Source organism: Papilio machaon, chromosome 13 (assembly GCF_912999745.1).
Source record: "Papilio machaon chromosome 13, ilPapMach1.1, whole genome shotgun sequence".
In the NCBI taxonomy this organism is placed as follows: domain Eukaryota; kingdom Metazoa; phylum Arthropoda; class Insecta; order Lepidoptera; family Papilionidae; genus Papilio; species Papilio machaon.
In genome coordinates, this window is record NC_059998.1 from 2080058 (window position 1) to 2098507 (window position 18450).

The 18450-nt window shown below is 35.0% G+C and overlaps 1 protein-coding gene across 2 annotated transcripts in view; it reads left to right on the forward strand.

Annotated features, from left to right (window-relative positions):
- Positions 1–18450, forward strand: part of LOC106717952 — a 129384-nt gene that overhangs the window by 76209 nt on the left and 34725 nt on the right. For both annotated transcript variants that reach the window (XM_045680437.1, XM_045680436.1), the window contains 3 exons: positions 12325–12568; positions 12849–13034; positions 16696–16873. In XM_045680437.1, the coding sequence (XP_045536393.1) occupies positions 12325–12568; positions 12849–13034; positions 16696–16873 (608 nt within the window). The remainder of the gene's footprint in view (positions 1–12324; positions 12569–12848; positions 13035–16695; positions 16874–18450) is intronic.

The following is an 18450-nucleotide window of genomic DNA, read 5'->3' on the forward strand; positions in this document are numbered from 1 at the left end:
TACATTAAAATCAAATCAAATATGGATCTAGATTGAAATTTGACAAGTAGGAACTCCGGCGACCGTCAACTTTTGAATAATGAATTCATTAAAAGCGTTGATTTTCATAATAATACGTCATAAACAAACAAGCGTGGGTCGATATCGAAGATATTCACAACCGGTCGAAAAATGCAAATATAAGAAGTCTCTCTGTGGCATTAATCGAAGCGAATCGTTTATTATGTTGGTAATATGACGTTCGGATATTTTCGAGGAGTCAAGGTTAGGGTCTGGGTCAGTGTCAGGGTGAGGGAGGCCGTGGGAGGCGCGGGTCGCGCATGCTAATGTTGATTCATCGTCGGGCGAAGGTTAAGAACTTTGACATTTCGGTACGAACATACTTTATGAATCAGACGTCGTTAGTGGTGATAAATAAATACTGTATGATAAGTGAATAAGCTTTCAAGACTTTATATACATAGAACAGTAAGTTGTAGCAACAAGTTGCTGTCTCACTAAATTGGTATCGCAAGTCATATCTTATTGTTCTACCTACCAATCTAACTCTTAAATGGCCTGAGTGGTAGTAATTTTTTATAGAATTGTAATGTAAAAAACATTTAGACAATTACACATTTTTTAAAATAGAATTCAGTCGCTGATAATTCTAATTGCACCTTTATATGGCCACGATCATTAACGGTGCTTAGTATAAAGTTGTAATGTTAAATGTCAATACGAGTCTCATGATTTGTAAAGATTACCTTTGCACAAAAAGCTCATACATCAATTTACACAGTTACCATATAATTTTCTAAATATTTTATTAAAGAAAAACACATTTAATTTTGTTTACTTAATAAGTCTAGACAGATTAAATGATATTGTCACTAAATCAAACCTGACAGGCAGTAACTCGATTATTACAAAATTTTAATACAGTAATAAAGTTATTAATACCAACTGTCATCATAATATGAATCTAATTGATTTATAACAAATTTTATATTTCCATCACAATAACTATAATAACGCTCAATAATCTGTTTAATTTGGAAACAGTAAAAGAAACTACGCTCGCTCTACCAATAAAGCCAAAGGTAGCCAGCTCAGTAACAATAACAGAACTTTATTACCTACTCTTATAAATAAAATATAGCCGGCCGTAGTTTATACTTTGACATTTCATTTGAAAGAACCTAATCAGGTTTTTTAATTCAACAAATTTGTTAAGAAACAATTAACAAATTAAATATGTATTATACGATCCATTTTGTATTTACTGTATTGTATAGCTAGTACTATTGCAGTACTACGAAAAAAACTGTGATTTTTTTTAATTGATTAATTTTATTATTTGGCTTAAATGCAAAGCTTACCGTCTCAAACGAACAAAGTACGGTCGGAGTCAAATCAAGACAAGAAAACACAGCGCAATTCCTTTCGCTCCATTTCGATTGCTTCTGAAGTCAAGGTTGGTCGTATGGTTTTGTTTTACTTCAAGTGATGAGAATTAGCGGGTTGAGCTTGCAATAAATTAATTTATTTTTTCTTAATTATCATTCTGATTGCTTCTATGAAGATATAGAAAACTTCACGATTATATTTAACACATTCAAAGCCACTCGGCCTAACTTACCCAACGACTTCACATCCACACATTAAAATCACAGTGGCTTTGAATGTGTTAAGAACTTAAACTTTTCTGACATTGCTCAGTAGTATATTCGTAGTTATCCGAAAGCGGAAACTAAAAAGGTGTCGATAAATAAATACTTGGATTTTTTTTTTGGAATTTGTCGTATATTAAATTTAAGGACAAAGGCTCATTACTTGCGCAGCATGTGCTGGGGTCGGCGGGCAGCGGCGGCGCGGCAGGTCGCGGTTCGGATGCTAATGCAGGGTTAATTGCGGATTCAGCCCGACCTCGCCTTTAGAAAACGGAGACAACCTGAGCGGAATTTTAAAACGCCAACGATCCTGCCCATGCCGGGCTCCGCTGACTTTAAATAACAATGTTTTATGATCAACCTGCAACCTTTATAAAATTTCTTATTTATTTCGTTTCGTGATATTTTATATCAATTGTTTGCTTTCGGTTTTGTATTAAATGCAAATTTTTATACCTAAACGTTTAACAAATTATTAGAATATTTACTTATTAATGATAATGCATTTTTAAATTTATATTTTTATCCAATATTTTTTCTAAAAATATTTGACGATGGATGTCTTTATTTAATAGAGTTCAAGACAATTATTAAGAGCAAACAATACTTAATAATGTGTACACAGCGCTAACCTACCTGCGGTTATTAAGTATGTACGGCGGGCCGCTAAACCGGACGGCCGCCTCGATTGTCACCACGCTCGTCCGGTCGAGAGGTCGTCAAGAGGTCACCTCTCCAAACATTTTTTCAACGACAAATGTTCTCTAGATGAGTACAAACTTTAGACCAAACGCAGTGACCAATCCTTGACCGCACGGACCTCTTTACGCGTTAACTGTTTAATATTTCGAGCAGGTGTCTCGCTGAGACGAGTCAATGTTTATCGACATCTGCCATGTCGTGCATCATGCACTTACAACGCACCTGATTTTAAGTATCGCCTTAAGTATTTAAAATGCTTGAAATATGAAAATGAGCTTCTTAAATAACTGGTAAGATTTAAATTAAAACAAACTCTGCTAACGGCGACCCCAATCTAACATTAAACACCAAAGATCATGATTTTCGATAAAGCTCGAAAGTTTTATTTTAGTTTTGATACACATAACGCAAATAATTTACGATTAATATGGTGTAGAGTTTAGAAATATATTTACTTCATTATATTAAATATATCTACCTCAACTGTATCGGCGAACCTTCTTCCTATACTACGACTTGGGGTCCTGCAAGTCGCGAACGTACCTCTTTATAGAGTGGCAATGCATCTGCAGTTCTTCTGGTATTATGGGTGACCATGAGCGTGGTACCCTATTAATATAAAAAAACTGTACCTACTTATAGTGGCAATTATGTATTGATTATTTAACACTACTTCGTGTATACGCAACGCATACGCAATAACATCACTGGATCAAAATTAGTTAACAGTAATTAAAGTCCTGCTCATAGATTTTATACAAATATTTGATTTTTAATCTGTTGCTTTTCACTTATCGATAAGTTGAATATAAAAAAGACGAAAAGTGATAGAGATGTCACTAAAAAGTTTTTAATCCGAAACAAGTTTAAATGTTTTTTTTTTGCAATCAGTTCTTTGAACAGCGATGTAATTAATATTTATGTATTCCTGTTTTTATATCAACAAATTTCGGAGTCGGGGTCAAGAACTTTTCACCTTTTTATGCGCACGTTTCGCAAACATGCCTTAGATTTTTTACGAGCGTCGTGTAAATAAAAACGAGAAATTTACGCGTTTAACTTATCTTGATATATAAATTTCTGATACGCCAGCATTTCTGTCTCAAGAATTTCTCTTACTGTAATATATAGCGAGCCATTAATTGCAAGCCAAAAATATATAAAGTCAAGTATAATAAAATTAATTAAACTTTTTATAGTTATCGCGAATTAGTTTTAAATTTTGTGATTTGAAAATTCTTGATCAGCAATGTATGAAGTCCGAATCCTCTTTTGGTGGATATCCCCATTGGATAAAAACTCCACAAGAAGGCAGCTTTAGTTTAGTAATCGGCAGTCTGGTCCTGATCTCAGCTGTGTTTGCTTGCTGCTGCCGGGCGAGGGGCGGCGGGCGGTCGTCGTCGTGTAGACACGCACTTGTTTATGTTGACTCGACAACCACCTGCGTCAGCGTAGCGACGTCTACGCCGCCTCTAGTGCACGGTACACACGCATTGTGTCATATTTGCTATGTGATTGACATTGCCTACAGTTATAGTAACAAACGTTACTTTTTTAAGTTTGTGTATTGATTAGTTTATTGCTGTATTGTGAAGGTAGACTTCATATCTCAAATACGGTAGAAGATTAGGACGAGCAAAGTTTTTATCTTTTTGTAGTTCAGAAGGAATATTTTCACAGCTTCAAAATATTACAAGTATTATTCAATGTGTGGCTTAATATGTGTACGACGCGTAGCTAGATAAAAAAAATGTGACCGCACCTCATTATTCGATTGTCCACAAAATAAGCAATAGAAGAGCTTACACAGTAAAGTAAACAAAAGCAGTTCCCTGGTAGTGTCACCTGTTAGACCCCACCTCGCGGGAGGTCAGCCCTCGCCCACGAACATTGCAGCGCGTGTCTCACTGCGTCAACACTGTCGCACACAACTGTTGATTTTTCTATTAGACTAAGAGTGACATTGCTCGAGATGACTAGGGTTGGCACTAGGAGATATTCTAATTTAATTCTAAAATATAATATTACTCTCTAACTAATCCCTCATTGCTCTTAAACAAAAAAAAGTCTATACTGAACGCTACTTGTTAATGCTTTTCATCCGTTGCGCAATAAAGCAAGAAGAATAAGAAAAGAAGATCCGAATATTTGTTAAGCTAGAAACTAAATAAAAGCAAAATTAATTTATTTTGAATACCTAAACTATAAGATTTTTTTCCATCAAGTCATAAACTTTCTTATTGAGAACCCTACAGCCACTTAATAAACCCGTCGTACTTTGAGGCGACTAAATCAATACATTGTGAGCGGACAAGCGTGTAACAAAAGTGTTTTATATTGCACTACATGACGTCGGAATATCAAACAAATGTATTTATACAATCGACTAAAGCATTTTTTTTTCTACGTATTTGTAAAAATCTTAAAAAAAATCAAAACTAATAGAAATCTAGAAACTCGTATATTATACTAACGTAGACATTTTATATGCGTCTAATCTGTTACATGCTTTTACACATAATTTTTTTACAACTAGCGGTCGCTCGCGACTTCGTTAGCGCAGTATTAAAAATAAGAAAAACAAGTAGCCCACCATCAAAGTGCTGTCAAAATCGGTCCAGTCGTTCCGGAGATTATCCGGAACACACGTTGCCTTGCGGACGGACATACAGATAAACATTTTAATAATTGGTTTTTTCGTTATCAGCAATTTAAATACATCGTGTGTACGAAATATGATTATTTTTTTCGATATTACATACAGACATTCCAATTTTATTTATATGTATAGATATCAATACCGTGGCATTTGACGTCTAGATATGCGCAAAATAATATGCGTTGTAAACTAAAAGAACTGTATAAAATATTACACATTAAGTTTTCCGGGAAGAGAACTCTGATGTTATCTGTGGTCGCAAGTGTCATCCTCGTTTAATTCCCCGTGTAAACCATCCTTTTCTTGTGAATCGAGCCTCTTTATAGAAGTACACGGCGCTCGTCTCTACATCTCAAGTTCAAAGATCAATGCTTGAGTGTAATTATCATAATGTTGTTGAACAGGGTTATAAAGTGTCTTGAATCCGTGTTTGTACTAATCTTAAAAATACTAGTTTATTATTTGAAATTCCCTCATTTCTAATGTTTATATTTTATTCTCCTCAGGCAACATACAAAGTCGTCATAGACTTTTCACGCTCGATTAAAGTCGATCACGTTGAATTAAAGTTTTTACTTTTCATATAATAACACAGTTATAAACCTATACTTATAAATAAAATATGAACTGTTTTAACAAGTTTTTGAATTTGTTATTATATACAGTAATTTTTAATTATTTAGTTTATATATATATATATATATATATATATATATATATATATATATATTATATATATATATATATATATTATAATATATATATATATATATATATATATATATATATATATATTAGGGTGATTCAAAAAAAAATTTTAATTTTTTTTTTTAACCGATACCCTCTCAAATGTTTCTATTTGATATAAAAAAAAAAATTCACCAAACCCGAGCCCTATAGCTCAACTCTAAGGGGTCGCTACTGTTTTTTTATTTTCCCATTTAATTAACATGGGAAAAATCGTTTTTTGTTTTAAATTGAATTTACACATAATTAACGCAATTTTTTATAAAAAACAATTTTATATTCTTAAAGTAGAGTCTTCGAGCTTTCCAAAACTCTATTACAAAGTACAATTATCTTTACATAAAGACTAATTACAGCTATTTAAAAATCACTAAATTTCGAAATTTGAAAAATGCTAGGAGTTATTTTTTTTTTTTGCACAATCCTCAAATTTTTACTTAAACTATTAGTAAGCATTGAATTTTATATATTACAAATTTCGAAAATGGTTTTTAGTACGTAGTGTAGGTTGCAGACACATGATATCAATAAGATAAATGAATTAAGTGTATGATTACAAGTAATCATGGAATGTAATTTTGTCACATATTTTTTATATTAAGAATTGTACTTTGTAATATATATATATTAGCTGTCGCCCGCGACTCCGTCCGCGCGCAGTTAAAAAAGAAAAAACAAAATGAAAAATAGATGTTGGCCGATTCTCAGACCACGACAGAATATGCTCACAAAATTTCATGAGAATCGGTCAAGCCGTTTCGGAGGAGTACGGGAACGAAAACTGTGACACGAGAATTTTATATATTAGGTCCTTCCATATGAAATTGGCGTTTTGTATGGGAGGAACAAAAAGTCGAATATTTTTTAATATAATATATTTAATTAATCAAAGTATGAACCATTATTTTCTATGCACTTTTGCCATCTCATAGGTAGTTCATTGATCCCTTTACTAAAAAAAACCAGTCGGACGGGAATCAATAAAATCTTTGAAGGCGATTTGGACTGCCCCATCGGAGTTGAATTTTTTCCCTTGCAAGAAGTTATCCAAATTTCGAAAAAAATGGTAATATATTGAAGCAAGGTCCGGAGAGTACGGAGGATGTCTTAGACTTTCCAATTGAAGCTCTTCTAATTTAGTAGCCGTCTGTTGCGCAGTGTGTGGTCTAGCGTTGTCGTGAAGCAGCAGTGGCGTGGAGCGATTGACCAGCCTAGGTTGTTTAGCCGCTAGCTTTTCCATCATGGTTTGCAATTGCTGACAAAAGACATCAGCCGTAATAGTCTGGCCAGATTTGAGAAAACTGTAATGAACAATACCGGCACTAGTCCACCAAACGCTTACAAGTAACTTTTTTGGGGTTAATTTTCGCTTGGGACAGGATTTGGCTGGCTGGCCAGGATCCAACCATTGCGCTGAGCGCTTCCGATTATCGTAAAGAACCCATTTTTCATCACAGGTAATGATTCGGTTTAAAATACCTTCATTATTGCGCCGGTTTAGTAATGTAACGCAACAGTCGACGCGCATTTGCCGGTTTGCTTCAGTCAATTCGTGAGGTACCCACCTTTCAAGCTTTTTAATCTTCCCAATTTGCTTCAAGTGAATTAAAACAGTTTTATCACTAACATCGCAGCCTGCAGCTAACTCTGACGTGGTTTGCGATGGATCCGCTTCCACAATAGCCTTCAACTCTTCATTATAAACTTGAGTCTCAGGCCGTCCACGGGGCTTGTTCTGCATATCGAAATTTCCAGAACCAAAACGTTGGAACCAAAAACGAACTGTGTTTTCTTTTGCAACACGACCGCCATACACATCATTCACCCTTCGAGTCGTTTCCGCAGTACTAGTGCCACGGCGGAACTCGTACTCGTAAATAATGCGATATTTTAAGTTTTCCGTTTTGTAAAATGAGTGACGCAAACAGAAAAAAACAGAAGAAAAAAACAAATGAATGACGGTCATCGAACCACAAATACATGAGTCTATAGCTGTACAAATTTGAATTTGGAATTCCTTACCAAAGAGGAGAAATTCGTGATTAAAGTGGCCAGTACGAAAAACGCCAATTTCATATGTAAGGACCTAATATTAGATTATATTTCATTTTAAGATATTCCTCCCATGTAGGGTTCGCGACAGACAGGCGGCCGGCCGTAAAAATTAAACCGGAACTTTAAGGTTTATAAAACCTTTTGTGCCGACCCCACGTGAGATGGAAAAGGACAGGTAGATGATGATGTTATACAATATACAGTAGTTTTGTTATTTACAACAAAAGTAATAGTAAATAAGTCTAGATCATAGCTGTTAGGTTCCAATCTAATATTGTCGCAATTCTAAGTTACGGTTTTCTTTCTCCTATCGTAGTCAATGTATCAACTACTACGGGTCCTTGTTAATTAAGTTAACTTATGTTTGTGATCGGTGCTCAGTAAAGTCTTGCAACTGCACTAATTGCAGTCGCATGATTCGTATCATTCAATAGACGGGCATTAATTACCCGACCGCGTCAATCGTTTGTTTAACACAATACGTTTATAGTCGCCTGTTCTTGTTTAATGTATAATTGATAGGTAACTTTCGTCATTTTATTATACTGCGAAATGATTACGTAACATATTTCAGTCACTGAACCATAAATACTTTAAACAATGTCCAGAAGCACTTTGCGTGGTTTAATTGAATGAAAAAAATACACTGATATAATTTTGTAGTCTAACATTGCAAGTTCGAATTGTACAATGAACGGTTTATTTGGTAAGAGGTGAAAGAAATAATAAAAAATCCTTCACTTTAGTAAGAAGTTACATTAATTCCAAAATTATATTATTTACTAACCATTTTCATTATAAAACAGCCATTTCTCAGTAAAGCGCTATCCCGATTACCGTAATGTCAACGCAACGTTGAACTGTGGGCAAGTAGAAGTACAATAGTTCACAATCACTTTACAAGTCAATCACGTAACGTCAGCACGGGCACATATTTGTAAACGGTGCCGATCACTTAGGCAGGCTGTTTGTCGGACGTGCCAGCATCGGGGTCAGGTGCCAACGGTACCTTGTTTGACTGCTGACCCTACCAACGGTGCAAAGGATGAGTGTTGACCATTTTACATATTCATCAATCGATTTGCCTGATAAGAATCAAACATATAGTATGAAGGATTCACGTTGTCCGTGGATTGCAGACTTTATTTGGAACCATGTGAAAAAGTAAGCATGTTCTGATTCTAGGCTTCTAAGGGCATACACGGACTGTTCCAAGCTGTCTCTACCAACTGCTTGAAACATTTCGTGTGTGGCAGTTATGTTGCCACAATATTACATTATGTTTTCTTATACTATGTTCATTAAAGCTCTCATATAAAACAGCTTATGAGTTAATATTAAATAAGTAAACAGCTTATGATTTGGACCACAGTGCAAATAAGTGTCAAGTCCGATTCTTCCGTCGAACATTATGCTGTAAACGTTTTACCAACAACTTTATCCAGCAAAGTTTATTCAGTTAATTATTATTTAAATAATAAACAAAATGTAAAAACATTTTAAGTTTATAAACCTAATTTTTAACACTCAAGTTTAAAAATTGTAATCTTTTCTTAAGAAATTCTTAAGAAGACATTTGAGAGCACAATCTAGTTACATTATCTTAATTTATCGTATTTACCTTATCTTAGATTAGATAATAAAAAAATAAATTAATCTATTTATCCTAGTCAATGTCTTCTTATATCTTAAGGGCAACACAAATTACATCTTCCGGAAACATGCTTATCAATATTTGGACACTGTACTCAGTATCTTCTAGTATATAAGTATTTTCTTATAAGTGAGATATGTTGGCTATATTATAATAAGGTTACATACACGAACGCATGTCTAATTATGTCTCATTGATTAGCTAATGGACTGGTTTTGACCGGAAGTTGTCGTTCAACGATCGACGGGACAATTTCGTCACGTCCTGTTGACATTTTCTCACGGACCAAAATTGTACATTAATAAAAACCTTCAACTTTAACATCCGAATATTGAAATTAATCATTGGTCACAAACATTTTGTACGATAAGTGAATAAAAAATGAACTCAGATGTGATTGATTTAAGGGATAATTTATAATAGCAAATATCTTGATTCAGATATTAATTATGTCAAATATCCGGTTCATCACTTTCGAAAAACATATATTTTGACATAGGTTAAAGAATCATATTTATTGATGTAATTTATTCCGAATCGATACATTAAGTTTGGAAAGTAATTAAATTGATAAAAAAATTGTAAAATTTGTTAAATTATCTTCTTAGTTTTAAAATATCAAATAAATTAAATGTATAGTAACATTCAAACTTTATGTCAGCTAGCAATTTCGCTCGAGACACATCGTGAGCGATGTAAAGAGTTACATCCCTGCATTCGATTTCGTTAACCCGCATACCTCACTACTCAGAGCATCTATGGACACATGTGATTGCAGGTAACCTCGAGCGGCAATAAAATTTGAATCTTATAATACAGTATTTTCTACTACCACGATCATTGCTATACCTTTATCAGGAACATCTTAAAAAAACGATGAGAATATATAATTTTTATCGTCTCAGGAACAACATACATAATAACCTAAAATAAACATCAATAAATGATTTCATAAATATCACAAAAAGATCAAATAAGTACTTTGATAGTAACAAATTCAATGTATGTGGTCCAACATCTTATCTTTGTCTACAATTGTCACACAATCGCCTAATTCAAAAGCGTAGTACAAGCGACGCATCAATCTTTTATAACAAACATGTCTGCCGCCCACTATACCACGCGTACCAACATAACAAACGAATCCCCTTGTGTCATGTTGAAATAATTTTGTCATATTACGATGTCGACTACAATATAGGTGAGCTTTTCATTGTTACCTTTGAATGCGTTTGTCAAAGAAATGAAAACGCAGTAAAATAAACATTTCATGAATGAATGAACTTCACGCCCGCGACTTTGTTTTTCAACGACGATCACTGTTGTCTTTCTCAGATGAATTTTCTTTTTTATATGTGACCAATAATAAACTCGTGACCTTAGTAACAAATAATATCATATCGACCTCATCCGTACTATCTTTAATCCATCATTATAAAAGCTACGTTATTTTAAAACCTAAAATGAAATAATTATTTAACTAGGTTTTGCCCGCGACTTGGTAGGCGAAGAATTAAAAACAAACTTAAAAAGTAAGAAGTTAAGTAGCCTTCCTGACTATGTTCTGTATCTGTGTCAAATGTAATCTAGGTAAATATTTTTCTTATTTTTTCTTTCATAACAACATTCTCCTGAGACTAACAAACCCACCAAAAATTTATTAGCGGAATCGGTCTAGCCGTTCACACATGATAACACAACCAAAGAAAAGAGACGTTCATTTTTATATATACCTCTATACATATCCAAATCAGAGAATACCTTGTTGAAATCACATGAAAAGATCACTTAAACTTTTAATACTCTTGCTAAAATACTGTAATGCCCAGTTTCAGCTTGAATATTTCGCAAGTGCAAGTGCTTAAGAGTTCACGCATAATCTGTTTGGCCGCCGTGACACCGTCAGACCTTGGCTCATTAATTCAACGCGATGCCACCACCAGATTGGTGGAAAGTGTATCCTGAGCTCAAACGAACCGCGATCCTTATCGGTGTAAATGCCGAGATGCCGCGAAGATCGCTCAGCGTTCTCGACTTTAAAGAATTTCTATAGTCTTCCAAAGCATCCGAATGAACAAGTCTGATATCGATCAAAGTATTAATTCATTGCTCATGATTTCTATTAATTTATATTACCTATAAAATATATTGCATGTCAACAAGTCTGTTATTTATTAGCTTGTGATGGACGGTACGAATGTTATGTAACTGTTGACAAATTTTATAGCGCAGTGAATCTGATGATTCAAAACAACTATGTTAAAATATTTAGTACTAAAAATACACTTTTAGATATTTTATGAAGAAGAAATCCTATCAAATCCAACGAATCCGCTGTCAATTTAGATGGATATGTTATAACAGTTTGATAGACACGTTCTGGTACACATACAGGGACTACACTATTACAATAAGAATTAAAAGAGTTCATTAAACAAGATGAAAATCAACTTATCTGGTCAACACATGTTCCAATATACACATAACAGGTTGACGGATTCCTATGTAGAGAGACGCTGCGGTTTCTCAGTTACACAGAACCCAGGGCAATAAAAACCTGTGCACTTGTTACAAAAATGGCTTCGTTTTTTGCTTCGGTCGACAGTTGCGCGTAAGACGAGCAGTTTGCGTCCGGATTCACGCCATGCGTACACCTTTCTACGTAAAATTAATTGTCCCTCGGAAAAGGCTACTTTAGCATTTGTAGGAAATAAAATATGGATAATATCTAGATTAACTGGTAGTTGATGTTTATGTTGCGATACATCATTTTTTAATGAAGGGGAACTGTATTAATTAATTGATGTAATAATGGAACGAAATATACTAACAAAGTTGTTTTTTTTTGTTACCAGGTGAAGGCGGCGGCGGCGGCGGGACACGGCGATGTGCGCGAGACGCGGCCTCTCCCGCGCATGCGCACACGCCGGCGCCCGCGCCCGCGCCGCCCTCCAATCCAGTGCTGCCCACCCTGCCCACGCCGCCCACACAGTCCATGCAGCACGCGCAGTCTATGCAGCACATGCAGCACACGCAGCACACTCAGCCCGCACACGTCAAGAGCGAACGCCTCAGCCCTCACGACTCTACTGCTTCAAGGTACATACATGGCTGCCTTCCTGCTTCATATGCGAGCATGTTATCGTGTACAGCACACACTTTGAACACTTTGAGACACTTTGAACACGCAAATCTTCTGCGCTGTGCTGAACTGTTTTGAATTAAGATTGCTTAGTATTTTACAGTAATCCGATAAGTTAGACATGAAGTGTAACAGATGAAGGAAAAAAACAAAAGTAGTGACAATTTTGTAAACTTCTTTTTTACTGTCCCCTTGTGGATGTCTTAGATTGGTACTCATTAAAGCTTGTGTGTATAGGTCCCGTAGCGTGACGCCGTCGACGTCTTCGTACCCGGGCACGCCGCCGGAGCGTGGTAGCCCGCACGCCGCGCCGCAGCCCGGCCCGCACGCCGCGCACCCCGCGCACCCTGCGCACCCTCCCCGCAACTATTCCGACATCATGCGCTCGCTCGCCGCACGGTACAACACGCATCCCTCCAATGAGTTAGTACTCGAATATTTTGTACTATACAATACTAACCCTAAAAAGCTAGTATTTCCAAGATAGACCAAAGGAAGGTGAAATCCGACCAAATAGTATATTCGTATAAATCACAAAGGAAAGGATATTGGTCCAATGCGAGCCATAACATTCTCTCTATATTTGACTAACTTTAGGAAAGTATAAAAATGAATACTTGAAAATTTTTATTAAAAATTCTTACCAATTTACATATTTATTAAAATCTAAATATGTTCATTAAACGTCACTTAACTCGAAACTTTATCTAACTTGTATCTTTTCTTTGACAACGCAATTTATATGTCGATTAACTAACAGAACATTGACTTAAAATATTTCTTAAGGCCGGCTGCGATTATATGAAAATATGCTAGATCCAGCAACTCCAATAAACACTATGTCACCTGGATTCGATACGGCGATAATTCAGCGTATGATAGTGTTGAGCACGGCTCGCAATAATTTCTAATATCCGACATTCGATTGTAGCGGTACACGGCAGCGAATAGACGGCCAAGTTCAAGGAATATTTGAATTATTATTTGCCCTTATGTACTATCTAGTACCTACAACTAACCAAAATATTACTGTTAAGCATAACAAAACAACGAATGGCTATAATATGCATACAAGCCGCACTGAAATATACCGAATATATACAGAATGCAGAACGTGGTTACTTATAAATTGCGTTTTTTAAAGTCCCCATCATTATACACCAAAGTAACTATCGATAAAATATAATTTGTCAAAGTTACTAAACATAAGCTGCGAGTGGTTAAAACAGAAAGGTAGTTCGTCACTTTATTCGATTTCGTTTTTGTGATGGTCGTGTCAACATGCGTTTTTCACACGCAGCATGTCACCGTTCACAATAGCATGCGAGCGGTTCACCGACCGCCTAGTGATGCCCAAATCGATTTGCATATTAATCGATTCGATAATTTACTTTGAGTCGACAGATTTACATGATTCGTGAGAACCGATGCTCTCCGCGTGAACTGATGTTATTTTAATGAATTGCTCATCTGACATTAGAGTCGTTGACCTCTGTCAGTTTTACTTCATATCCTTTTTTTGGTCATAATCAAGTGTACTAGATGTGCATGCTTTTGCAAGTTCTTTTCTATTTATTTAATAACTAGCTTTATACCGCGCGGAATAAAAAAAAAATCACACAAGATAAAAAAAATCCTATGTCCGTCTCCTAGTTTTAAGCTACCTCCCCATCAATTTTCAGCTAAATCTCGAGCTATAAATAGTGTAACTAACACGACTTTCTTTTATATATATATACTGGCTTTTCCCCGCGACTCCGTCCGCGCGGAATAAAAAAAATGCACACAAGATAAAAAAAAAGTTCCTATGTCCGTCTCCGAGTTCTAAGCTACCTCCCCATCAATTTTCAGCTAAATCAGTTCGACCGATCTTGAGTTATAAATAGTGTAACTAACACGACTTTCTTTTATATATATAGATTGATTTAAGTTTTGTTACGCAGTAAAAGATAAGACTTACATAGTAAATTGAGTAGAAAAGTTGTACGTAATATTTATCTAGCTAGTGACTATTGTTATGTTAAAAGAACCCTAATTATGTTAGTAGTGTGCGAAAAAGAACACGGAGGAAAACTACAATATTGTAATAACATTTTTATTGAAGGTCTTAAATAAATAAAAACGTCCTAAAATTCCCCCCACTAACCAGAACATGAATGAACCAATATATAAGTTACCCTAACTTTAAAAATTGTTTCCAAGGTCAGCTTCTACTAGCGGACGTTGCAACAAAAGCAGTAAGGACAACTTTAATAAATTTTTATCATCTTCATTGATGTTACAGGTGATTCGTACGGATCTCCATTTCATTCGGACCTGTGCAATTTAAACTTGCATAATACAAGCAGTTGCATATTATATTTCAATTTGAAAAACGAAAGTTGTATTTGTTACACAAATATATTGAAAACTAGCTTTTACGCGCGACTCCGTCCGCGCGGAATAAAAAATAGAAAACGGGGTAAAAATTATCCTATGTCCGTTTCCTGGTTCTAAGCTACCTGCCCACCAATTTTCAGTCAAATCGATTCAGCCGTTCTTGAGTTATAAATAGTGTAACTAACACGACTTTTTTATATATACAGTCAAAATCTGTTATAACGACATCGAAGGTACTACTCATATTGAGTCGTAAAAACCGATAGTTGTAACAACCGGTGTCAGGTATTAATAGGAAAGATATGTAATAACATTCAGCCAGGACCTTTGATTTTGGTCAATTTAACCGGTATGTTGTTCTAAACGATGTCGCTAAAAACGGTTTTGACTGTATATATAGATAGATATATAGATATAGATAGTACATTAAAAATGTAACAAAAATTTACCTATTAAATGCATCGGATTCTACGCTAAGGTCGACTTAGAACTTTTTGAACTCTGTTAAACAAAATCTTTATACTTCTGCAATCACTTATCATCAAGAGTTTTTAAATGGTTATAACAATCGAACTTTTATCTCGCTAAAATACACTAAAATGGCACTTTTTATAAATTATTTATTAATTTCTTATGCGTAGGAGTTGTTGGTATTACAATATCTTAAACATAGATAAACATTGTCGTAGGTTAATAGTGAAATGTATACGTAGTCGTATCTGGTATCGATACAAAAGTTAACCTTTTGACATTAACAAAGCTACTAGACCGGTAGGCAGTATTTCACTCGATTATACATGGTTTAATTATCTCTAAAGGCGGGCCATTATTCATGAAACAACAGCAATGTTGTACAAAGGTCGCCCACTAAATTCATTGTTCGACACAAATTCTATGCTTTACATACTTAGATATTGCTGCGTATAATAGATAATACGCCCTTGAAGCTAAACAGTTACTTGATAGAGAATAGGCCATTTACAATATGTACACTATAATGATTATTTGATTAACTACTTGTGAGATTATTTCCTATGTCTGATTTATTGGAACATATCCCAACTTAAATCTAAGGGCGGAAGTCATCTTATCACTACTTCCTCTCTTAATTTATTAAATAATATTCTTTCTAAAAGTAATATAGCAACTTTCTTTTGTCTAATTAAAAAAAATATTCTAATTTTAATAGGCGAATTGATTGAGACAGATTAATATTTAAATGTTGCTTAATTTAAGCAATAATAGGATGTAGTCGTTAGTCTCATGAGAACAGACCAGCATTGGTAAGACAGGAAACTCAACAGAAAGAAATGAACGATCAGAACAGGAAATCAGGATCCGGACTATTTACCAATATTAAAATAAAAACAGTATCACTTTCGTAACACAAATAAAGACTGTATACTTTTTATCGTTTATGTTTATTTTTCGCTTAAACTTAAAACTTTACGCGTGAGAAAATTTCGCGTATAATTAAAGTTGTACTGAAGTTAATTACATCTCACACAATTTTAACTTAAATCAGTAACAATTATTAAAATAAATACGAAAAGATTTTATATATATATGTATTCTCTATTTACAAAGTTCCCGAAAGATTATCGTAGATTCCCGGTACATCCTCATGTCACTGATTCTTTGTAGGTCTAGCCTAGACTGGGGACCTATATGTTTAATCCTTACTCATTTATTACACTGTCTTTAGTTATTTCCATCGGATCAATGGCTTCGGCGTGGAAGCCCGAGCGGCGCCACCATCGCCTGTTCAGTCGGATGCAAGCGAAGTACCTCTCGGTGGCCTCTTTGACAAGCTCACAACACAACAAGGAGGACCGTTGAGACTGCCTGCATTCCCTCCGATGCTGGATATGAGCTCAACAAAGGTGAGTTTATTATTACATTAAGTACAACTTGTGTACGATAACATCAGAATGTGAAGATTGCAACATTCTTACCTACGACATTTTGAACAACAAATGAGACATTCAATTTCTTAAATGACGATAAATAGACTAAAAACTGTATGAAAAATGTTTGCATTCTTGTATATTTTAATATTAACGTTAATGTTTTAAAATGAAAACGCAAACTTAAATTGTGATAATATTCTCAATTGCACCTAAACCATAGTTGTTATAACAACGAGGTTATCATACTAGGAAGAGGAAACCCATAGACATTTCGTGCCTTCTGACCGAAGCATTGACAAACAGTTTTATTCTTCCTCATGACAAAGGAATACGTGACGCCGGCGCTCTACGAAGCGTATTAACTTTGATTCGTTATCCTGGCAACATCGTTTTGAATGAATACGCAAAATTATTATTTATGTGCGATAATCCTGACACAAGTATGTACTCACTTAAAAGAATGCCTCAACCTATAAAATATGTGTACAATTATTGTGTTTCGAAATTTAAAAAAAGATTATTATTATTATGCGGTAATGCAGCATTATCTACCATTTTATCATGAACCACCAGAAATACAAGCAAAATGCTAGAAGAATAAAATGAGTCATTATGTCTTAAAGTTTCTAATTTTGTAACGATTCACGTTTCAATATTAACGTTATAAGCAAACTTCTTTAAATATATTTCAAAATTAAGTCAAATTTAATTTAACCTTCGCATTAATGTAACCAGAATTATTATACACAATAAAATTAAAACATTACTTTACGATTTCCGTTCATCGCTTCATAATTCACATCAACTAAAAGTCTGCCCTCTATGAAATAATTTACGCTCAGCTGCTTTTTTATTTCATAAGAGCGTCTTTAAAATTCATATTAATTATTTTACACGAGTGCTCACTGACCTTCCCACTTTAATTACACAACAGTGCACGTTTCATAGTTCACGGCTGTGATTAAAATGTCCCGGGGCATCGTTAAATTCATAAGACGGGTATCGCGCGGTCAGTCGACCGGCGTTATGTTAATTCGGACCTCTTTAAAATCATAACGCGCGGCGAGCGACGCTTCCTTTGCGGCCATAATGAAGACAATTAAATCAGATAAGGCCTCCGACCTTTACACTTCCTCTGGCACAGATAAGACGGCGAGAGTGTTAATTGCGCGGCGGTTACCGTGTGCGAGCGCGCACAATCAGCAGGATTAAACGGAGGCGATGGCCAGCGAACCGTTTCGACTCGCGCGGATTCAACTGGAGCTGCACTAATTGGCAGAGGCACGCGCCCGCGCGTGCGCCGAAGATACGCCACTCATAGGATGTGAAATTAAAAATGGCGACGTTCGAATTATGAATGAGAATCGCTTTTTGTGAACATTACTTTTTGTTATTGTGTTGTTAACTTTTATTGTATTCTTATATTATCAATAAAAATATCATATTCACATAACAGTATTCTTGATTACCAGACAAAACAAACGTATTTTCAAAAGCATTACAAGTGTTTTTATTCTAGGTCTGGTCTAGTTTATTGTCAAGATTAGAGA